The sequence below is a fragment of the Cottoperca gobio genome, chromosome 21 (genome assembly GCF_900634415.1).
Source record: "Cottoperca gobio chromosome 21, fCotGob3.1, whole genome shotgun sequence".
Classification (NCBI taxonomy): domain Eukaryota; kingdom Metazoa; phylum Chordata; class Actinopteri; order Perciformes; family Bovichtidae; genus Cottoperca; species Cottoperca gobio.
The window spans coordinates 1,301,813-1,326,992 of record NC_041375.1 but is presented as its reverse complement, the minus strand read 5'-3'; the positions used below and the strand labels follow the sequence as shown (position 1 = coordinate 1,326,992).

The 25,180-nt window shown below is 43.6% G+C and overlaps 1 protein-coding gene across 1 annotated transcript in view; it reads right to left on the bottom strand.

Annotated features, from left to right (window-relative positions):
• Positions 1 to 1,857: 1,857 nt before the first annotated feature.
• The window catches only part of itgb5 (integrin, beta 5), a 38,357-nt gene continuing 15,034 nt past the window's right edge, over positions 1,858 to 25,180 (bottom strand). Inside the window, exons 11-16 of the mRNA XM_029458752.1 lie at positions 24,088 to 24,342; positions 9,965 to 10,187; positions 7,549 to 7,649; positions 4,671 to 4,790; positions 4,203 to 4,369; positions 1,858 to 3,848 (exon numbers count right to left, since the gene is read on the bottom strand). Of these exons, the coding sequence (XP_029314612.1) occupies positions 3,753 to 3,848; positions 4,203 to 4,369; positions 4,671 to 4,790; positions 7,549 to 7,649; positions 9,965 to 10,187; positions 24,088 to 24,342 (962 nt within the window). The 3' untranslated portion in view covers positions 1,858 to 3,752. The remainder of the gene's footprint in view (positions 3,849 to 4,202; positions 4,370 to 4,670; positions 4,791 to 7,548; positions 7,650 to 9,964; positions 10,188 to 24,087; positions 24,343 to 25,180) is intronic.

Below are 25,180 nucleotides of genomic sequence, written 5' to 3'. Positions count from 1 at the left end.
GAGGGAGAGAGAGAGGAGAGAGAGAGAGAGAGAAGAGAGCAGAGAGGAGACAGAGAGAGAGCAAGAAAGAGAGAGAGAGAGAGAGAGAGAAAGAGAGAGCAAGAGAGCAAAAGAGCAAAAGAGAGAGAAATAGAGCGAGCGAGAGAGAGCGAGAGAGAGAGAGCAAAAGAGCGAGAGAGAGAGAGAAATAGAGCGAGCGAGAGGGAGATAGAGAGCAAAAGAGTGAGAGAGAGAGAGAAAGAGCGAGAGAGATAAGTTATTGTAACAAGCCTGCAGTCATGCTAGCAGCTCTGAGTCTGTTTTGATATAAATGCTAACATCAGTATGCTAACATGCTCACAAAGGTGTAAAGAATGCTTACCTTGTTCCCCGTCTTGGTTTAGCAGGTTAGGATGCTAATATTTACTTATCGCCCATAAACATAAAACACAGCTGAATCTGATCGTAGAGATAAAACAAAGTGTGTGATTGAAAGTAAGACCTTATGATGCACTAGGGGCAAGGACCCCTACTGCACGTGTATAAAAGTGAGTTGCATACAAACCGGTCTATAATATTGTGTAGGGGGCTAAAGTACCGTGTATAAACAAACCCTTTTATGGTGCATATAATGCTAAGCTAGTACAACAATAACATGTACCCGTAGCTAACGAGCGCGCCGCTATAGATCGGTGCTGCAGTGATTCAGCACAGGCTAGCTAGCTCACGTGGTTGCACGAGGATTCATGGGTAACAGTTATACTGTCAACGTTATGTGTAAATTAAATGGGTTAGTGTATTTTTTTTATGAATAGTCCGATTTGCTAATAATATGTTGGACTCATTAAGTATTTTCAGATACAATTAAATAAAAAACTTTCAGAACATTATCAAACTAAAGTTGGCAGTTTGTAGTAAATTAGGTTTCCTGAAATACAACAAATGTGCCTTTAGCTAAAAATGTAGCTTCTTTAGAAATCGATTTTCCAGAGCCGTGTTTCGCGTCAGCTCAGCAGAAGCTAATTAGCTAATTGATTCTGTTAACGAGGTTCAGACTTTGCAGGAGCGTTTGTTTTCCTCCCTCTCACAGCCAGATTCAACCGGAGCTCTATGACTTCACAAGCATGTCAGTGTCCTCCCAGCCAGGAGGGGGAGAGAGGGAGGAACCTCACACACATTTATGAGCTCACCTCAAGCAGGATAACAGAACAAACATCGCCTTGTTCCATATCACAGCTGCAACTCAACACATCTGAAACTTTTGTATTGTTGGAGTATAATATTTGCAAATGTGTGTGGAAAGTTGTCAATCTGTGTACACAGGATTTTTAGATGTGCATTTAAATCTGTGTATGCATTTACAGATTTGTTCACACACCTTAATAAGTGTTTACAATCACCAATCTATGACGGCTAATTAGATTAATTTAAATTATTATTATATATATATATATATATATATATATATATATATATATATTATTTAATATATATATATATTAAATAAAAAAATATAAAAATAAAGAGTTATAGAGGACGGGTGTAATATTCAGGAAAGATTTTAAGATATCTTGCTCTTGGATATTCTCTGAGATTAAAGTGTTGAATTTAGGAGTAAAACTCCCAATTTACAAGAAAAAAACTTCATAAAAGTCTGAATACTTAAAAACGACAATATGTTCTGTCGAAGTATGAATACATAATTATAGGGTCACTTTGTAAAAGCTTCAGAGTCATAATGATCGTCGTGGGATCGCACATCAAACATGTAAGAGCCTGTTAGTGGGGCAGACACATGTTTTACTGACCTTTGAAGAGTACACACACACACTGTTTAAAATTAGACCTCCTCCTCCTCAAACACAACAGACTCCCCAGTTTTGGACATAAGCACATTTATTGTTCTGTCTCTGTGTGCAGTATTACAGGATGTATTGATGTGATGCTCATCCATGTGGAAATGTTCATGACTGTACAGGAAGACTTTATGTTTGAGCTGTAAAAGGTGTTTTAGTAAACTGTGCCGAGTCACACGGTCAAAGTCAAGACTGAAAACATTCCATTTGGCACCGTATGTACATACATGTTATATTATTTACATACACTCACTCTCACACATACAAACTCCAAGTCCCTGACACTTTTACTGCAAGACCGCCACAGAGCACCCTTCTCTCTCTCCCTCTCTCTCTCTCCCTCTCTCTCTCTCTCGCTAACGTTTCCCCGTCTCTCACTCCTCCTGTGGGACACGGTGGATTTATGACTCTGGACTTTCTACTTTGTGGTTTTTTTCAAAGAATGTCGACCCACTCCCAGTGCAGCCGGGGAGCACACAGTCACACTGTATTCCCAAACCCACATGAACTCAGAGTCCTGCGTGTGTCTGTCGTCCAAGTTATCTCAGCGATGCACTCTGCATCTACTTTATCATCGTATGAGAAGGTTTGGCCACAGGGCTGCACGTTCAGTATTGAACGTGGGCTTCAGGGTTCGGAGGCTGGTGATAAATCCAACCAAACGATCAAAACCAACAATAATCTGAGAATCTAAATCTGTGTACTCAAAACCAGATAATCTCACGTCTCTGGGCCATGAAACGAAGCAACGACGAGCCACAAGGTTGCAACGTTACAGCGATTATTCTCGTTAAAGATGATCGTCTTGATTAATCGTCAACAAAATGTCTGAAAACAGATTTTATTTTGATTTCTTTAAAGCCAGTCACAGTTTCATAATGCCCAAGATGACCGACCGACTTCTTAAATCCCAAAGATATTTCATTTAATATAAAACAAATGACCGGAGCGGACTGCTGAAGCTGGCCTTTTTTGAGAAAAGAGACAAAAAGCAAAAACCTTAAATGATTAACACAATAAAATATAATTTTTTATTAAACAGAACTAACAATCGTTTCAGCTTTACTGTAAATAAAGTGTCCAGATGCTTTTAGAAAAGATTTCTGTGTTAAATATTAAGAGACGAGCACATTGTTGGTTCTGGTCTTTTCGTGGGATTGGTTCTAGAGGAACAGCAGCATTAACCTTTAAGGGTTCAGAGGCTGGGGGGGGGGGGGAGTGCAATTGGAGTTTACAATAACACACACACACGCGCGCACACACATCATCAAAGAAAATGTAAATCTTTACGAGACTTGACTCTTAATATTCTCTGTGCAAAATGAGGGTAAGAAGTCTATTGCTTAGTAAATGTTAGTAGTACCACAACGTCGTCATAACCACCTTCACAAATATGTGCTTTTTTAATCATCCTGTGAATTTGAAAATATCTGATGAGGAGTGAAATTTATTCAGAGTCCTGTTGGGTGCAAAGTTTATACAAAAAAAAAGAAGGCATTTTTAATGTTTATAAAAATATAGAAATATAAGCCAATGTCCTGCCTGCTCTGTGCAAAGATTGAGTGGTGGCGTTACGTGGTTGGAGTCATGTTTTCATGAGTTTATTTTGTGTAACTGCAGACAAACTCACCCTAACTCTACTCTACTCTCTCTCTCTCTCTCTCTCTCTCTCTCTCTCTCTCTCTAAAAGACCAGGAAGTTCATGTTTGTGTTGCTCCTCCATCGTCTGTCGGGGAATCTCCTGCGTAAAGATAAAAAAAGAAAAAGGCCACAGATTTCCCCCGTCGGACACATACAGTTCATTTCACTTCAGCTGTCAAGGTGCGAGTCGTGTGTTCAGTCCTCCGTCCACCTCGGGCCCCCATCCTCCAGGGACCTGTTTGTCGGACCGGTCCTGCCGCGCCCCGTGCAGAGGGATCAGTGGACCGCTCCGTTGTAGGACTTCCCATACATGTTGAAATCTGTTTCCACGAAGTGAGTAGACACCGGCTGCATGTACAGAGGGTTGGAGGCCTGAGGGAGCGAGAGAGGAAAACAGGAAGTGAATGAGAGCTTTGAACTCCAAGTGAGAAAGTTCAAGGCTCTGTCGCGCAGTTACACCAGATTGGGCGAGGAAACTAGGAAACGTGCTGCTCCACTCAACCAGCTGCTTGAGGGAAAAGTTGCCGCTTCACACCTGATTGGTCCCTGGTTCTCTGCTCGTCATTTCAAACAGGAAGCAGCTGCATCATGTTTCTCTTTAGAACTACATCGCCTGACAGCATCGTGCAGGTTTTGTGACCCAGGCGAGAGTCTACTTATGCACACTTCATGTCCTCATCACGCAGTTTGAACTGACGAGTTACACATTCCTACTGCGATCCTCACCATCTCGTATCTGGCTCGTGAGCGTGCGCTCTGGAAGTGTGCGAACTCTCTCCGGTCATGGACGGTGATTGCCAACTTCCAGACAGCGAGCAGCACCACGCCCACCAGCAGGATGCTGCCGACCACCGCGAGCAGCACCATCAGAGCGTCCGGCCCAGCACCGCACTCTGACACAGGAAGAGGAACATGTTCGTCAAGTTTAGAAAATAAAATGCTTCAGGCCAACTGAATGTTTAAACATTTATTATTATTATCAAAGAAGAGCATTCTGGGAAAAGACTGTGTAACCTTTAAGAGTCATGGTGTGTTCAAGGTTCCCTTATTGTCATTGTAAAACGACTAAATGTGAGCTGCAGTCCTTTTGTGTGTGTGTGTGTGTGTGTGTGTGTGTGTGTGTGTGTGTGTGTGTGTGTGTGTGTGTGTGTGTGTGTGTGTGTGTGTGTGTGTGTGTGTGTGTGCAGCACTGACCTGGCTCTTTCAGAGCTGTGAGGATGGAGAGTCCGCTGGCGTGCTCAGAATACGTGAACTTCATGACACAGTCGTTGTCTGTCTTGTACAGACAAAGCACGGCGCCGGGGTCCTCCGTTTCTGGAGAGGGAAGACGAGAGACAAACACGCCGAGTGTCAATCAGCTACAGAAAGAAAAGAATGTATCTTATGTTGGGACCAGTTACAATCTTTAACTTCATTCCTTCAAGAAATGACTAATTAACAGAGAAGGAGACGCAAAGAATGTGTTTAATCTTAGTAAGTAACAAAGCGAGAGAGCATGTTGAACTTGTTGAACTTGAGTTGCTTGTTTCTGTGAACTACCTTTCAGCTTCTTCGCTCTTGATGTTATTTCAGGGGAGATATTCTTGTTATTGGATGCGGATCCATCTACAGTTCTTTATTTTAATCGTTCCATCACAACCTCGCTTCCAACTTGTGTTTTGAAGAAGATTTTATCATTCTAATTATCTTTGGAGGTTTGGCTTCAGACTCAGGAACAAAGAGAGGAAGGGGAACGAGGAGAAACCGGAGAGGAATCAGCCGCTGAGGGTGGAACAGAAATCACAACTGACAGCTGAAGGTTTGGGTGCCCTTGTTTTCAAGTCCATCGTCGTCACAGACTCCAACAGCTCACAGGGGAGCATGAGGTCACGCTGCCCCGGTCCACCCATCAGCCCCTCCCGCTCTATTTCATGCACAAAGTATCTGGAATGTACATGTGGAGTCCATTAAGGCCAGTCAACTGGCTGTACTAGTGAGGAATGCTATGAAACATGTCAGACCTGTGCCAGGGCCACGCTGGGCCAACATGGACCGGTCTAATAATAGTCTCTAAAACTGTCTCCTCTTTAACGCCGTGCAGCATCGCAGTGCCATAGCGGCCATAAATCACCGTGAGCTTATTAATGCATTCCTAAACATCTCCCGACTGTTTCGCTGCAGGCTGTGACTAATGTAAAAAAGCACGTAGAAGCACTTAGTCGACACGGAGGGTTCAGTCTGCGCCGTTAGACCTCCAGCTTCCTGGTTCTTGAAATGATGCACGAGATGCAATGCTTTGAAAGAGAAGCCGGTGGGCAATAAGGAAGTGACTTAAACCTGCAGTCTCTGTAACATCCTGCAGGGGGCGACTCCTCTGTAACCTCCAGCAGGGGGCGACTCCTCTGTAACCTCCAGCAGGGGGCAACTCCTCTGTTTGTATAGAAGTCTATGAGAAAATGTTTCTACTCCTCTTTAACATTCAGCAGGGGGCGACTCCTCTGGTTGTATAGAAGTCTATGAGAAAATGTTTCTACTCCTCTGTAACCTCCAACAGGGGGCGACTCCTCTGTAACCTCCAGCAGGGGGCGACTCCTCTGGTTGTATAGAAGTCTATGAGAAAATGTTTCTACTTCTCTGTAACCTTGTATAGAAGTCTATGAGAAAATGTTTCTACTTCTCTGTAACCTCCAGGAGGGGGCGACTCCTCTGGTTCTATAGAAGTCTATGAGAAAATGTTTCTACTCCTCTGTAACCTCCAACAGGGGACGACTCCTCTGGTTGTATAGAAGTCTATGAGAAAATGTTTCTACTCCTCTGTAACCTCCAACAGGGGGCGACTCCTCTGGTTGTATCGAAGTCTATGAGAAAATGTTTCTACTTCTCTTGATTTATTACCTCAGTAACATTTTCCTGATGAGTTTATGTCTCAATCTGTAGTTTCATGTCTTTGGATGATGACAGCAGGAAGTCGCTTTCTGCTTCACATACAAACTAACATTTTACTTTCCTCTTGTCTTTATTTGCACATCTGGTATTGAGGTAATGCAAAAGTAACATAATGTTATCAAGTTATGTTTAATATTGTGATACGTGGATGAGGTCACCGACTTCTTCTCGCATGTAATTAGTTGTTTAGTGGCGGATTCTGCCTTCAGACTTTATATTTAAATGGATTCTGCTCTTTGATGTAAATGAGCGGGTGCACTGTGGCCTGGACCGCCAGCTGCCGCATGATGACATAAACATGGGGACACGACTGACCGGTGCTCGCTGGCCGTGCTTCGTGATTAAATCACAGGAGGTGTGTGAGGCGTTAAACAAGACAAGATGTGAACACGCACAGAGAGCTGAGCATCAAGAGCTGCCAGCAGATCTCAGAGCAGGAAGAAGCAGGAAGATCTTTACTGAAGTAAAAGTAAGAATACGTCGTTAATTTTTTTTATCATATTTGCTGAAACTAGGCAGCGTAGATCAAATATGAATCCAGATTCTGTCTCCATTGTCTTTTTCTCACCTTAAATATTTGCAGAAACACATTTCAGTTCTCAGTTTACAATGCCGTGTGCAGCGACAATACAGCTGAATATAATCTAAGTTCATATTGTTTCAGAGTCTTGTTCAAGAAGCTTGAGGATCAAATGTCCAACATGTTGACGGATGGTGGACGAACCATTTCATTAATTATAGCAGAAGTTGTGTAATACAAGTGACACACTTTCCTTTCATTATTAATTCAGTATATAAATGGAAAATTAATGAGCCATTTTTAACTTCACTCCATCTTGTTGTTATTATAGTGTCAGTGTGTAAATATGTCTATTCTTCCAATCCCACGATGTTGTTGTTAGTGTGCGTGTGTGTGCGCATCACACAGAGGTGCTAAATGTGTCACATTAACTGAAATTACTGGACGATGATGAACTTCGTCTCCACAGCAAGAAATGTCTAATAAAGAGACAGAGGAAGAAGTACGTCATGTCAAGAAGAAGTGAAACTGTTGCAGATGTGAATACTTGTCTCTGACAGCCAGCTGGTGTGTGCGTGTGTGTGTGTGTGTGTGTGTGTGTGTGTGTGTGTGTGTGTGTGTACTCACTGAGGGTCTCCACAGTGATGATTTCATCCTTGCACAGGCGCTGGCAGGTCTCGTTGTCTGCAAGCCGTCCTGAGTTGAAGAGCCGACACTCAATACACTCCCTGAAGCAGAGGGGAATGAAAGAGCTTAATGAAAGAACTAAAGCAAAACTTTTACTCAAAACTTTTTAAAATGGCTTCTTTAATCTTTATTCATGAGCTAGAAAGCAGACAGAGAGCACAAGTCTACACACGGCCTGCATGTTATTTTAATGTTATTTCCACTGTGGGGATTCCACTGTCCTTTTAAACACAGCGAACTGTCAGCAGCTGGTGGACTAATAAACTGCAGCCACAGACAGGTACAGGGACAGAGACAGAGACAGAGACAGAGACAGGTACAGGGACAGAGACAGGTACAGGGACAGGTACAGATACAGATACAGAGACAGGTACAGGGACAGATACAGAGACAGGGACAGGTACAGAGACAGGGACAGGGACAGATACAGAGACAGGGACAGGGACAGAGACAGAGACAGAGACAGGTACAGGGACAGAGACAGGTACAGGGACAGGTACAGATACAGGTACAGGGACAGATACAGAGACAGAGACAGAGACAGGGACAGATACAGATACAGAGACAGGTACAGGGACAGATACAGAGACAGGGACAGATACAGAGACAGGGACAGGGACAGATACAGAGACAGGTACAGAGACAGATACAGATACAGAGACAGGTACAGAGACAGAGACAGGTACAGAGACAGGTACAGAGACAGGTACAGAGACAGGTACAGAGACAGAGACAGGTACAGAGACAGGTACAGAGACAGGGACAGGTACAGAGACAGAGACAGGGACAGGTACAGAGACAGGGACAGAGACAGGTACAGGTACAGAGACAGAGACAGGGACAGGTACAGAGACAGGGACAGAGACAGGTACAGAGACAGGTACAGGGACAGAGACAGGTACAGAGACAGGTACAGATACAGATACAGATACAGAGACAGGGACAGGTACAGAGACAGGTACAGAGACAGGGACAGAGACAGAGACAGAGAATACAGAGACAGGTACAGAGACAGAGACAGAGACAGGTACAGAGGAACAGGTACAGAGACAGAGACAGGTACAGAGACAGAGACAGGTACAGAGACAGGTACAGAGACAGAGACAGAGGACAGGTACAGAGACAGGTTACAGAGACAGAGACAGAGAGAGACAGGTACAGGGACAGATACAGGTACAGGGACAGAGACAGAGACAGAGACAGGTACAGATACAGGTACAGGGACAGGTACAGAGACAGAGACAGGTACAGAGACAGAGACAGGGACAGGGACAGAGACAGGTACAGGTACAGAGACAGGGACAGAGACAGGTACAGAGGACAGGGACAGGTACAGGTACAGGGACAGGTACAGGGACAGGGACAGTCACGACTACACTTCACAGGACGTTTGTGCAGATAAAGAGACGCTGTCCCTCTCTGCTTGTAATGAGGTACATTTAGCTAAAACTTAAACTGACGCGTGTTTTTCTATTCTAAAAAGAAATGTGGTGCATTTATATCAATGAGGGTCGGCTCGCTGTCTGGGGGAAAACAATGCAACACAAACTACATCTAACAAAAACCTAAATCTAAAACAGTTTTAGATTATAAGCATGAAGGACTGTTGTGTTACACAGCATTAGTGTTTATGTACCTCCCTCATGCACATTTAAAAGACTCATTTAATGCAGGCTTTCTATTGGCTACACATGAACTGTGACATCGTACTCTGTTGGGAAACAAGTATAAGAAAATGATAATATTAGATCGGGGTCTGTCAGGTCATCCCGCAGCAAAAATGTTCAAATAATAAATGTAGAAAAAGCCAAAGAAATGTTGGATCCACACAAAAAGGCTTAAACCTATAGCTCGACTTTTATTTAAATGTCTCGTCAACTTGCTGCCATTTAATGCACTAAAATAAAACTCCACAGTGGAAGTTACAAACTGTATTAAAATAATAAAACGTATCATCGTCTCTTGCTATTGTAAGATTTGTATCTGCTGCTCAGCTTCACTTCATCCTTCAAATACCATCGAACATGTACAGTTCATGTCACGACACATGACCTCTGCGATCATGGGTCCAGGGTGAAAGGTTGTTCCATAAAGGACTTCATTTCTCAGGGTGACCAGCGGCATGAGAGTTATCTGAACAGCTCATCAAAGCGAAGATAAGTCCATAAGTGAGTGAGTTATGAGAGGGGGTTGGATGCTTTGACCTTTCACCTGCTGGATCACTGTGGATTCCTGAAGCACCTTGTTTCAATTTTCCACATTTTTCTTATAAAATACAATTAACTTCCTCCTACCAATGATCTGAGCAACAAAACATGCGTCTCTCCACCCGCGGTGCGAAGTGGTGGGACTTTACCGTTTAGTGCCACAGGCGTCGGGGCAGGTGGGGCATTTCTCACAGGTATCCCCGAAGGCCCCCGGCTCGGTGCACTGACAGCGGCCGCACACGCAGTTTCCTCGCCCGCTGCACATCTGCCCGTCGTCTGCGATGCAGGACGACGTCTCTGTGGAGCAGTTACAGTTGTCGCCGATGTAACCGGCGTGGCACTTACACTCTCCGCAGTGACATTCCCCGTGACCTGCGTGAGAGGAGAGCAGAGAGTCAGTTTTTATACGTCTACTATACTATACTAACTACTGATACTGTGACACCACCGACAAACACTTCAGTACTGGGGAAACTATACTCCAGTACCAGCTGAGAGCTGTTGTCATATGCAAAACTATTTCAGAGAAGCAGGCGATCAAAATCTTAGATCTCAGGCTCCCTCCAACAATGCTCATTAAATATGTAAAAAGAGAAAGAATTGAAGGCATACAGGAATTTCAAAATGAATACATTAATGTAGTGAATGCATGCATAATGACAATACATGTAAACATACAGGGATGTAAACGGGTTGTAAAAGTATAGAAACTTTGTTTTTCAAGAGTTAAAAACTGGATTCATTTTATTCTGAAAGGATAAAGACCAACAAGGCCGAATGCAAACAAACAAATCAAATGAACTGGATAAAAAACAAGAACTAATTCTCTTTTATGACGCTACAGCACAACATATCCTCTCGTAAGAAAGCTTTCCACCAGACGTTGCAGCCCGGCTGCAGGGATCTGCTCCCATTCAACATTTCAATAAATCCTAAAGGTGTTGAGGTTCAGTCAAGTTCTTCCACATCACACTGGGGAAAGGCATTTCTTTCTGGGCCTGTCTTTGTGTACGGATGTTTAAAAAGAAAGTTGCCTTTGGTTTTTCAGGCATTTTAAATTGCACACGCACTGTGAGAGAACATTTTGACCTTTGTTTGCAACAGTGAACAACTGGAGCAGCTGGAGCTAATCCACATTAACGCGTTATCTGCACTGGAATAAATCCAACAGAAGACAAGTCTTCAGGAGAACGCCGCGTCCCCCTGGGTCTGGTTTGAACACAGATTTGTCTCGGTGGTCTGTGCGAGCGCTCTCGCTCCACAAACGAGAGGAATCCTTGATGAAGGGAGGACGGCCGCTGTGATACGGGAGGCAATGCTGGACAAGCTTATTTCACACTAGTTGTTCCAAGACCTTCCACAAAGACCGCATTCATGAAGCTGCTGTCTCCGATGGACGAGGAGTAGAAGGAGAAGAAGGAGATGGCCTCACGTTATCAACACAAATCCAAGAATTCAGTTTGTATGAGAGGAAAAGGCATCAGTACTGCGACGTGTCCGACACACAAAGACAGCTGCTAATCTTGAGCTGGTGATGATCTGACTGCTCCAACAGAAGTCCCAACAGGATCTGAGCGGTTGTAAAAAGTAACATATGGTTTCATTATGAGAGGTGGAACCACCCGACCCGTGTGAAACCCAACAGTCCTCGACGTATCAGTCCATTAATGCATCTATTGGTGAACAGAAAACTAATCTGCAGCTGTGCTGATAATCAATGAGTCCTTAAACGCACAATATGTCATTTTCATAATAAAAAAAAACAACAAAGCAAAGTTTGGGGGTGTCGTGAAGCTGCAAAGGATCATGGGAGTTGTGGTCACGTTGCAGTCAGTAATCTCCAGAGGTCTCCTCTTCTACAGCAGCTTCACGATATAAATAAATAAATATATATATGTATTTTTTAACCATTATGTTCTTGCACCTTTTATTTTGAATGTCTTAGGTATACTGTAGGTTGCATTGTTGGAGTAGAACGGGATTTAAGATTTTCACACTAGCTGTCGTGCAGAGGACAAGAAAGTCTTTGAATCTTAAATCTTTGAAGAAAAACAGAACGTGATTCAACTCAGAGCCTCAGCGGTCAATGAGACTTCTCAAAAATGACCAGGAAACGTTCAGATGAATCACGACCTAGTGGTGAGGGTTGTGCAACAGACTGTCTGGACTCTCAGACAGTCTTTATATTTCTGTATCAACACGTTTCCCTTCTTCATTATGCATTTAAAAAAAACCTGATCAAATTAATCCTTTTTGTTGAGTCTGGAGCTCCACTCCCACACTGTGGCTGAGTCATGGAACCAACCCGAGGACCGTGCGACCTTGAATGACACCACATGCAGTTCAGCACTAGATGCAGCAGGTAGATGCATTCCCACATCGCTGCCTGGAGACACGCAGGGTTTTAAAATCACTTTTGAAAAGGCTTATGTAAATATTTGGAGATTATATGAAAAGGAAATGAGCCGTCGGGTTATTTTTAGAAGGATAGATGTTGCTTCATCTCATGCAAATGTGCCAGACAGTCTGAAAACAAACGGGGGCTAAAACTAAAAACTGCTCTTTTCATAAAAGCATTTCAAATAAACACAACAAAGCAAATGATATCTGACATCTGGAAGCATCTGTGAGCACGTCCAAGTGTTTCCCATCTGCAGTGATGGAGTTACACATTATGCACAAGTCATGCATTCAAAATCTTACTTTAACTTAAATAACATGATTTATTGATTATATTGTGGATTATTAATCTGGATCTTCAAAGTAACTAAAGTTATTAAATAAATGTAGTAAAAAGTACAAAATCTGCCTCAGAATTTAGTGGCGTAGAAGTAAAAAGTAAACTCAAGTAAAGTTGTACTTAAGTACTTGAATAACTTTAAGAGTGAGGCAGCGACGACACGAGATGAAAGATGCTTCTTACAGTCAGAGGAATAAACAGACGATGTGTTTATATTTTCTGTGTCTGGTCTGCAGGAACCAGAGGTCGTCACACTGAACTCTGACCCTCAGTCGGAATGCAGCGTCTGATATGATGAGGTGGTCGCTCCCTCTGCAGACCACTGGGGAGGCAAAAGGGAGAAACAGTCGCTGCCTGTGTCGTGAGGTTGTGGCGTGTGTGTGTGCGTGTGGAAAGAAAACGTTCCCTCTAAACTCTCACATCTCCGGTTGCAGTCTGAAGCGTCGCCTTATTTTCTGCTCTCAAAGCTTCACTGAATATTTTAAATATTTGTGGTGCACCCCGCTTCGCCTGCAAAGAATTTGTACATTTGAGAAAGAAAAAGAAAAAGAAAAAGAAATCCCTCGGGAGGAACAAGAAGGCGTGAAGGTTTTATTTCCTGCCTAACAGTTTCCTGTGGGAACATTATTAACATGCTTTAATTTAATCTTTAAGATGATGTCGCTGTGAAAGTATGAAAGAGGTAAATATTAAAGTGTGTTTAAAACCTCCCTCTGTTTCCATGGAGACATTAATCACACAGTGCACTATGTTGCATTTAAATGTTTTACTTGAAGTTAGTTGACAGGCAGTGGGGGGGGGGTCAGGGGGAAGAGAGCTCGAGTCTCACCTCCGCACATTGATCACATGACGTCGGCCTGCTTGTCACATTGTTGATTTAAGAAAGTCACAAAAACGTGTGTGTGTGCGTGTCTGTGTCTGTGTGTGTGTGTGTGTGTGTGTGAGGTTAGGGGGGGAGGGGAGGAGCGCCTGGTCAGTGCCTCTGACTCCAGACATTTACAGAAGGAGTCCCAACGTTTAGTTTGGTTGCAGACTTGTGCTTCTCCCCTCCAGAGAACAAAAAGACACTTTCTGTTCATCGTTTTCCACCTGCTGCTCGAACACTAGTGGATTCACCACAGAGACGTGCGTCAGGCTGCAGGAGCTGTTTATGAACTGAGGCTGCAAATAAGTATTTTAATCTGTTATTATACGTGTTTGGTCTCTAATGTTGAATCCAAACATTCTAAGTTTCCCCATCATAGAAGGCTAAAAGACTCAAATACTCACATTTGGGGGATTTCTTTAGAGTTCTGCTCAACAATTAATTGCTTATTAAAAAAAAGTCAGATTGAGAAACTAGTTGATATTTACAGCTTTAGTCTGCAGTGGAAACATGTGAGCAGTGAGATCCATGAACGTGTCACAGTGGTGGTCTTTGTGACACACACAGTCTCGTAGTTCAAAGTCTAAACCGCCACCACAGAGTCACTCAAATAAAAGTCCTTAAATGTGCCACGATACACAACTTTATCTTAATACTCCCACATGCAGCGAGCGCGTGGTGTCGCTTCTTTGTCCCACTTAAATTTAAAAAAGCAAATATGTCAAATGACAGAGCGCTCCGTGCGTTAATTTCAGAGAAGTGAGGCGAGACAGATCCATCACAGCATGCAGCCCCTCCCTGACCCTGGGAATATGACTTTAAATGACAGCAGAACAATATCAACACAACCACCTAATTACACGCTCGGCTGCGGGGGAAGATTACGTTTGGTCTCTTCAGAGGCTTTTTATTCTGTATAGTGTTTGAGTTAAAAACAGACAGAGAGAAATTAAACAGAAGCTTTGCATTTGGGAGCAGATCTGAGTCACACTTTACTTTCATTCATGGGAATGTTGTTGGCGTCGGTCTGCCGTCTCCGAATGTCCTTCTACTTTACTTTACGAAGGGAACTTTAACCCTCTGAACCCGAAACCTGCTGGCGGGTTTGAAAAGCAAGTTTTCTTTTAAAAAATAACCAAAACGCAGCATGGACATTATCCCCAAGTGTTCAACTTTCCGACGGTCCTTGAACTAATCATGAGTCACAAACGCTTCGTCAGGAAAAGTAACAAAATCGAAACTTCAATTTATTCTGTAAGTCTCATCATTTAAACAAAAATAAAGCGTTTGCACGAAACAGATCCTGTAAAAAGATTCTGCACAACTCGGCGCAATCAGGAAGCCAAAGAGTAACGTGACACAAACTGAGCGAAGCGTCGACTGACCTGCAGGTGAACGATGTAAAGCAGGTGTAAGCACAGAGAACGTATGTACGGCATGTACTGCATGTAGAGCCTAATATTAGTAACTGTTGTGGACACTTAAAGGCATGAAGTATATATAGAGTTCTAAGAAATGCAACTTGTTTTCTATGACTTCTGGCATCATAACTGTGATACTGCACACAGCTCACAGAGACGTGAGGAGCAGGACACTTCAGTGAAGAGATGGAAACACAAGTGATGCTTTCAGTTTCCACAGAACATTGTCAGACGGGACAAAAAAACATCAGAAATCAGCTGTGGTGTCTCGCAGAGCACAGAAAACAAGTTGGTATCACAACACCACCCCCCCCCCCCCCGCTTCAGGTTTACTCGAGGACGCATTTTCTGTGGTTCATGAGGAGTGATTCCTCATCCTCCCTCAGGGCTGGAATACAAACCGATAAGATACGAGGGAGACACAACACACAGACGCTCTCCTGTCTCACACACACAGCTGCTGCAGCTTTGACACTCGGGAGGGAAAACAAGCAACGTCGATGGAGGGGCAGCGGTCGTAAACGTCCATATCAAACGCCTAAATACCTCTCCTCAGGAGGCACATAACTTTTAGAAAGGATTTGCTTTGTGAGATTAAAGGCCTGTGATTCATAGACTCCAGGTCGCACACAGCAGCAGCGCTCACTTCCCCCTGTGGGGGAAGTGAGACTGAGGTTCATGACACACGCCATGTTTGTCTTCATAAACTCTTCTTGGATTGTTTCCTTCTCACCTCCGGGTGTACTTCCTACATCCTACAACAAAGTGCAGGAAGTGATCGTCTTTGCTGGCACGACTTCTTCCCACTAACGCTCCCTAAAGTAGCGAACTGCTGAAGTTTGCTGCTCTCATTAAATGTCTGGATGATATCTTATAATTATATATATAACGTGTTCTTGGTTTCATTTTTAAATAGTTGTTACACCTGCAGCCGTGTTATTTGTGCAGGACACTTAACTGAAAGATGTTATTTTATCTGTTTGCTAAGGTGGTTTTTAAACTCCTGTACGTGTGCATGACACGGCGTGTTAATTACGCAGCTCTGGGAGGTGCTGCGAGGTGATAGTGTTACTTTTGGAAAGAGCCGTGTCCAGCGTCGATGCTAAGCTAACGAAGAACACAAAGTTCTCCAAACTGTGAGCTCTGAAAGTTACAACAATGTTGTTCTTCACCACTTCATTTAAAACCAAGTCCATGTGCTTCAGCGTGGGTCTCCTGTGATGTGTGTTTTCTAAATGCAACAACAGTTTGAGCTGTGTGTGTGTGTGTGTGTGTGTGTGTGTGTGTGTGTGTGTGTGTGTGTGTGTGTGTGTGTGTGTGTGTGTGTCAGGGTAAAACAGCAAAAAAATGTGGGCTATTAAAATGTGCAGGCCAAGACAAGCTCAGTCTTTGTACGCTGAGCCAAGCTGTTCGTCATCAGAAATAAACAGAGAGCCGATATGTCTCTTTATGAGATGTGGGGGGGGGGAGGAGAAGCCTTCAAAGAGAAACAACTTCTTCTTGGTTAAGTTTGTGTGCCAGTAAAAGAAGAAGAATGGCACAAAGCTCCCTGCAGAGCTCAGTAACACAGCAGAATCAGATGCGCTGCAGTTAGAAGCACCAACATCACATGTTCCACAGACAACAGTCATTACCCGCCGACAAAACACCGTTTACTTCTAGATTCTCCTGCGACGCCGAGTCACAGGATACCTCAACGTCCAGTTACATTACTCGCAGTAAGCAGAAGACAATAAATAAAAAAGTGCAACTTGGCGACACGATGTTTGTCTCAGAGCTTCATAACAGCTGTTAAATGCTGAGTAAGCGTTTCAGATGCTGACACATGTAATGTTACAGGCCAACATGATAATCATCTCTCATACTGCAAGCTCAGCGTGATATTGTTGTCATTATATATAAAGAGGGATTTACGCTGCTTCTGTGTGGACGTGTGGCAGCGCAGTGCTTAGACTCTTTGTTAACCCTTTATGCGTTTCAGCCATTAAATCTTCTTTAGGTCGGACACTTTTACTTTTATTTATTCTAACAGTACGGCTGAGTTTGATCAGATATTTGAGTCCGTATGTGCTCGTTAGTATCAATTTAGACGACGTAATTGTGTATCACGATATCTCGATGTGCAATTTCATCTCAATAAAATAAAATTATATTGAAATATCACCCAGAACTATTCAAGAGCGGCTTCAAAACAATCTTCCACAGCAGTAATGCACAGGTGCACAGGTGAACAGGTGAACAGGTGAAGTGCAGTCATGGTGCTGCAGACTTTATGGAGAGAAGATCGTGCACATTAGCTGCAAAGCTTGTGCACATTGTCTCGGCTACAACCTGACACAGATGTATAAAAGTCTTTAAAAAAAAGGAGCCACTTGTGTTCTTCTACTTTAGAATTGCATTAACTGACATGCTGCTTATTCACACGCCCAGCAGTAACTGAGGGACATGTGCAGCACCAGCTCGTCTCCAACTGTACAGAAGCGTTTCCACTGTAACCTGCTGCAGCAGCTGGAAACCAGGCGGCTGGTAACTGTGGGATAAAACTAAGATCATCTGCGGGTTGGGATCCTTCTCATAGATTCTCGTACGAGTGAAGCTGAATTCAGGAGCTCGACTTGATGTAGTACACATCCTGCATCCAACATCAAGCAGGCAGCTGTGAAACAATTACAGTCAGCTGTTTAGCTTTAAGGATCCTGGCGGCTCCTAATGCTGAAGAACCACCCAAGAGGCTGAGCTGACCAAAAGCCTGACAGACTTAAAACATAAGCCCTGAAAAAACAGCTGCTGAGCCGACAACATGAAACCCAAACACTTTTCACTTCATCTAAAACGCATCTTTCGTTTTCTCATGCGGACGATATCTGGAGAGTTTCTCTTTCACACAGCGGGAGATTTCTTTGTGTCGATGACTCCGTGATAGAAACGTCATGAACAGACCCACCTGATCACACACGAGCTCAACCTGACATGACTCTGACTATGTAGTGTGGAGGGTGGCGTCTGCGTCCTCACACACTGCTCCTCCGGTTCGTTCAGGTTTGGTGTGAGAGGCTTTTGTGTCGGGTACATACACGGAGACCTTTGCCGTGATACGGGTCGTTTGAGCTTTACTAGAAATATGTGAACGTGGAGACGCTTTCTAATTAAAAAAGGTGATTTCCTGAGCTTTCTACTTTTGTCCCGAGCCCCATTATCTCCGATATTAACCTCTTTTAACTCCAAGTGCTCCCACAGTCAGATTAAGACCTCGAGCATACCACAGCTCCAGTGCAAAGAAACACCTGCCCGTCTCTAAAGCAGGTTATTAGTCCACACGGCGCTGGGTTCAGGGTGGGGCCTTGTATCTGCAGAGCTTCAGCACAGAAACATGAAGCCTTTTGTCTGCTGCGGTCAAGTTCAGTCAAGTCTCAAAGAGCAGAGAGGGAGCAGTCATCCGGTGTTTGTTTTACCTCGGGGTCTGAGGACGGAGCGCCCAGGTGCTGCTCAGGGAGCTTTGTTCAGCCACACACACATTTCACACACCTGAAGGCGGCGGTCCCATTCGAGAAGGAACCATTATTAGTGCATACTAACTACACGTATATCACAGTGTAGCAGGTTACACGTGTGGGCGCACCGAAGTTACTTGTTGGCCAAATGTAATCGTTGAGACGGATCCATTTTTCTTTTCTAAACACAGTGTTGGTTCTGTGAAATACTTTAATAATAAAGATATAATTGGCCTTGTGAGTGCAGGCATCGTATAATCCGCCCGACGATTAAATGATCTACCGCGAGAATTTTGATGACAAAATATTTAACGTGTGCGTGTGTGTGTGTGTAAACATTTATCTCATTTAATTTAGTCTCCTGATAGGGCAGGCTAAATTACACTTCCATCATTCAAGTTTGCAGACCTCACATAAATTAATAAATAAATAGCATAAATTAATAAATAGCATAAATTAATAAATAGCTTAATAAATAAATAAATAAATAAATAATTGCATAATAAATAAATAGCATAATAAATGAGCATACCTCCAGCCAGCTTCACACTGAGCAGATGTCAGCTGTGCAGGGCCTTTAAATATGAGAGTATTACTTTGTGGTGCTGAGAGAGATCTTTCAGCCAAACGTTAACAAACACCAGACTCACTAATTGCTTTATGTTCAAGTAGCGACACATAAAACACGAACACGAACCACAGCCACTGAATCAAACTCACTTTACAGACTCCACCTTACTGAAGCTGCAGCAGCTCACACACGACGAGGCTGGTGAATCTGCAGAGCTGTCACACAGTGTTTCAACCTGCATCTAATTATCTCCTCCAGAATACAAACAAATAATCATATATAATCAAATAGCACTGGGACAACAAAACAAGATACTTTTGTGGTAAAACGTTTCAGATGATGATGACGGGATCTCAGCCTGCAGAACAATGTACCAATGTCCCCTCTCCATGTCCCCTCTCCATGTACTTTCTCCATGTACCCTTCTCCATGTACCCTTCTCCATGTACCCTTCTCCATGTACCCTCTCCATGTCCCCTCTCCATGTACTTTCTCCATGTACCCTTCTCCATGTACCCTTCTCCATGTACCCTTCTCCATGTACCCTTCTCCATGTACCCTTCTCCATGTACCCTTCTCCATGTACCCTTCTCCATGTACCCTTCTCCATGTACCCTTCTCCATGTACCCTTCTCCATGTACTCTCTCCTCCATGTACCCTTCTCTATGTACCCTCTCCATGTACCCTCTCCATGTACTTTCTCCATGTACCCTTCTCCATGTACCCTCTCCATGTACCCTCTCCATGTACTTTCTCCATGTACCCTTCTCCATGTACCCTCTCCATGTACCCTCTCCATGTACCCTCTCCATGTACCCTCTCCATGTACCCTCTCCATGTACCCTCTCCATGTACTCTCTCCATGTACCCTCTCCATGTACTCTCTCCATGTACTCTCTCCACATACACGTGTGTCATAATTTACAAAAGTAGAATTAAATGGTTCTTAAAGGAAGTAAGACGTGTTAGTTCACTAAAGCTCGTTCTAATATCTCTGCAGTGGTGGCAGTGAACTTCCTGTTTGAATGCAGATCTGATGTTTTCTTGATCCAACAACAGGACACCATATTCTGACATTGACACACTTTTCTCTTTATAACAAAAGAAATATGAGAAATCTTCTATAATGACAGCAGTTTCAGGAGGATTACCTGTGTCTCAACATGCTGCTGTTGCTGCAGCTGGAATAACACATTCCACCTGCTCTGTCTCTTCCCATCAGACTGTTTTACATCTAAAAGCAAAGAAAGATGCATCTCTCGTTTCCAACTGACGAGACCTTTAACAAAACAAATAGACCAATTAAAGCAAAAGGCACTTTAGACCAGAAGAGAACTGTTTTCCAGTGAAGCTCTGTAATGTTTGGCACGGACATGAATAAACACACATGTTCCCATTTACCCTATAAGGAGACGTGCGTGCGTGCACGTGGTGTACATGCATGCACACAGCAGTTTTCTTTATGGGGTAAAAGAGAGTTTGTCTGGAAATGAAGCAACGCTATTTCTGGCAACTGGAGACCGCTGAGCTCTGAGATCATCGTTTAAAACCAGCTGCAGTCTGCAGAGGAGATGTGGGTCAGGGGGGCAGCAGGACCCGGAAGTCTTACTGATACAAACAGGAGAAAAGAGCCCGAACAATCCAACAGCATCAGTGCTTATAGATCAAATACGGAGTGAAGAGACATCCGATACATCAGCTGATGATCCCCAACATGCACGTCGATACGCTAACGTTTATAGCACAGCTCGTTAAATTTGGTAGTGAAAAGATTTGTCCCAAGGAAGTAGTTGTACAGGCGAACAATAAACGTTATCAAAGATTATTCAAACAGTAAATATCGTCTAATATGTCAACGTTTCATGAGAAAACCAGCCGTGTGTTCATCTGTGTGAGTAAGAGAGGAACGCTTCATCATTTATTGTATCTGCAAAATTCCAAAAAGCGATGAAAAAACTGTATATTTATAAAATATATATATATATATATATATATATATATATATAATATATATATATATATATATATATATATATATATATATATATATATATATAATAAATATATATAGTACACTTAAAATATTAAATAACGAATGCAAAACAAACTAATAAAAAAACTAGAATAATATAGAATGGAGGAAACACTGGTCCTGCAGTTTTTGTTGGAATATCTTCGCAGATATTAATATATCTGTAAAATGCCAGTAATGGCCGATAACACCCGATTGTAAATATGTGATCGCTGAAGTAATTTTTCATGCAAAAATGGCGTGCTTTTCTCAGGTGCTAAAAGAGCCAGTAACTCATTCCAATATAAATATCGGCGAGAGAATACAACAAACAATCGCAACATGAGAGGGGTTTGAATCAGGTCATTACATGAGTCTGTCTGCACGTCTGTCTGCTCGTCTGTCTGCTCGTCTGTCTGCTCGTCTGTCTGCTCGTCTGTACGTCTGTCCCCTTGAAGACGCTCCTCAGACATAAACACAAAGATGGCTGAGGAGATACTGAGTCGTCCATCACGTGTCCTCTGAACCCAGACACAGAACATCCTCCCTCTTCTACAGATCCAGATCTACTTCCTACTTTCTTAAGTGCTATTCGTTGTTATAAGGGTTTAAAGAGTCTCAGTGACTTCTACAAGTCCATTATAATAAAAACCAGCAGAGTTCTCTCCATTACTTCACATTTCACTGGGAAGAGAAGAAAAGACGGCGAGTAAATATAAAATGTCGTCATCCATCAAGCATTTGCTGAGTCTTGCAGTAAAGCTCCTGGTCCACCAGAATGAAAGTGAGTGTTCTCGTGGTTCAGCTGCCTCGTGTCACCACAGCACGCACGCCAACACAGACGGGAGATCCTAAAAGTGCTCTGGATAACATCCTTCACAGAGCTTTGCCCGTCAACACTTCTATAACAGATAGAACTACCCACTGATGAAGACCATGTGACACAGTTTAGGTTCTTATTTTGTCAAACTAGAATCCTCTTAAATGAGGCCAGTCTGCCGTGCCCTCAAATTTCCTCTCCACAAAAGAAGGACATTTAAATTGAAGCAAAGTCAAACAGTCGTGTTCAGGATGACAAAGGAGGAGGGAGAACAGAAGAGCCGACAGAAAGACAACGAGAGAGAAACACAAACAAGTGGAACATCTGAGCATTTTATCATTATGTTTTGTGAAACTGTATCGAGGTTTAATTAACGGTTTTCATGCAAAGCTCAGATTACACAGAAAGTAGTGAATGATGTTAATGTGATGGATGCCACTGATCACAAAAGCAATCGCAACATGATACACATCTCATGGCCCGACTCTCTCCAGCATTTCAGATTCACAGGCTGATAGCTCCACCTCAGCTGAGCTCCACCTCAGCTGAGCTCCACCTCAGTTGAGCTCCACCTCAGAGAGCTCCACCTCAGAGAGCTCCACCTCAGAGAGCTCCACCTCAGAGAGCTCCACCTCAGATGAGCTCCACCTCAGATGAGCTCCACCTCAGATGAGCTCCACCTCAGATGAGCTCCACCTCAGAGAGCTCCACCTCAGAGAGCTCCACCTCAGAGAGCTCCACCTCAGAGAGCTCCACGGGGAAACTACTTTCCGACATCGGAGACGAGGAGTTGTTTAAAAAGAGGGACACAGCCCCCTGAGGACACCATGCCAGCTGATTTCCTCCTTAATAAAAACCTGCAGCGCCTTCGGGCAGTCCGTCATTCTGAACACTTTCCCAGACATGAGACTACGAGCAGCCGAGCGTGACCGACCTGACGGAGCGCAAAACTATTTACAAGATATGTCTGCTTGCTCAGGGGCTCACAGCCTTAATGCCATTTCCTGTGGATTCTTTAGAAACGTGCCGGCAACAAATTGTTGTTTTTACAGCACGTCATACACACGACACTCCACAACTACTAACTGGCAGATTTGGAGGAAAGCGTGGAGCCGGCGTACCCTTTGGTATCATTAGGATCTCATTATGGCTCCACCCTGGGACAGGAGGAGAGCGGCAGAAGGTAGTGGACTGTTAACATTTAATGATGCATATGGATGATCGGCACAAACAAAACAGCCATTCTGCATCTGTGCCTTCAGTGTGTGCTCGCTGCTGACTCAGCAAAAGACTTCTGTTTCTACTGGCTGTAGATAAATAGAGGCGGCCATTGTGTGAGGAGATCGCGCCAAAGCTGGCCACACTGTCACAAAGCCCTCTCTGTGGTTTCACGGGAACAGCCGTTGGCCTGGGGACGGAGCCAGGAGGTCTCGCAGCAGAATGCCGGCGGAGCCTTGGACCCGATGTTCTGGGAACAACAGCCTCGGCCTGTTCGGTGAAGCGGAGCAGATACACGGAGCCAAACCTGCCTTTTCAAACCCCGTCTCTCTCTGGGCAGCAGAGTAAAGCAGCTCAGTGAGAGGAAATGGATTTCAAGTTGGCACCAGCACATCTCTGTTTACTGGAGATAACTAAAGCTCTAAAGAGTCACTGAACAATCTCAATGTCTGCGGTTTGTAATCAGTCATCTCTTATCCGTCTCACACTGCATCTACAAGAATCACAAGAAAGCTCAAAGCAAATCTCTGTTTATTGCAACAAAGGCATTTTAATAGTTTAGAGTCATGTTACACCTACAAACTGACCATAAAGACTTTGAGTGCTTTGCATCTACATGAATCCTTGCAAACTCATTTTGAGTCCAGGAAGTGCTTCTACAAACATGTTTTGAGTCATCCAAAGAGAAAGTCTTTCCACTTCTCTCAGGTCTTCGATCACAAGAACACAAAACAAAACAAGCGCTGCGAGGCGGACAAGAAACAAAACACCAGCTGAACATCTGAACATCTGAACAACTACTGTTGCAGCTGCTGCTCGGAGCGAGGCCAGCAGCTCTGCAGGTGACTGTGTCTCACTCTGCAGCCAAACCCATCTTTATATTTGTTTCAGTGTCAGCAGAAGGCCAAACCACCAGGACACACCCAGAGCAGGTATGGGAACATGACTCAACATCATGGACGTGAATGACTTTTAAATTATAACCCACGTACACGCAGCAGATTTAATTACTTTACAGCATGTTTGGTGTCATCTTGTATTCTCATTAAGGTCATCCAGCAGCTGTAGTTCAAACCACAAATACAAGAACTCCACGTCAGTGGAAGTGGGTTCAGCCTGTGGATGTGTTCCTACCTGAGCAGAGGATGCCTTTGTGTCGGGCGCACGAGAAGTCGTCACACTCGCAGTAGCTGCCGTAAATCTTGCCGAACTCCGACTCGTAGCAGAGACACTGGTTGCAGCTGCACTCTCCTCGCCCGCTGCAGATCTGCTTGCCGTCGGCTTCCCGGCAGGCGCTGATGTACATGCTGCTGGCCTCGCCCTCCTGGCACCCGCAGCGGGCGCCCAGGTAGCCCGGCTCACAGTCACAAGTCCCACAGTTATAAGTACCTGCAAGGGCCGACAGTTACTTCATTCTCCTGATTACAGGATTCATACCTCTGGATTTATTCTGCTTCTAGCTTCTGATCATTTCAAGCCTTCAGTAGTTCAGATATACGTTTTAAAACTACATCTATTTATCTCATTACATCTCAAATGTGCACAGAAATATTTGAAAGTCTTCCGGCATAAGAATGAGATGATAACTGCTATAACTCAAGCTGTGTTGCATATGTATAGCTCAAGTTTAAAAATATAGTTAGAGTATACTTTGGCCGTCATTATCTCAACAACAGCAACCACAAGGAAGAGCCTCTCCATAATCATGCCACAGAAAGTCCTACATTTAGGGAGTACAATTAGGAGTTTTCTGTAGTTCTGAAGTGAAAATAGCAGGTGGGACTTCACTGATTGAGGTGTTCCACAAACTACAGGAAGCTGCACAGCAGCAGTTTTCTGTCCTGTGTGATTAACAAGGTTTTTGGGGTTTTTACAGGAGCTGCACTTGGATTACATGGATTTTTATGTTACGTTTCCTGCTGCAAGACGACGTTCGTATCTGCAGTTAGTCACATTATTTTGTACCAAAGTCAAAACATTTTGCTGCAGATGATATTACTATTATTCAAAATTGACACAGAAGTTCCTGGATGTTTTGAGGGAAACGACTCTTCAGGGTGGAAAACTTACTTTTTTGTCCACCAATGGCTATTAAAAGGTTCACATTTTATCAGCCACTCAATAGATAGCCGTTGTTGTTTGGGCCACTTGCATATATTTCCAGCATTCGGCTGGTAAATTGTCCCCTTGCTGCTCTTTAAAACCAAATCAAAGTGAATATAAAACG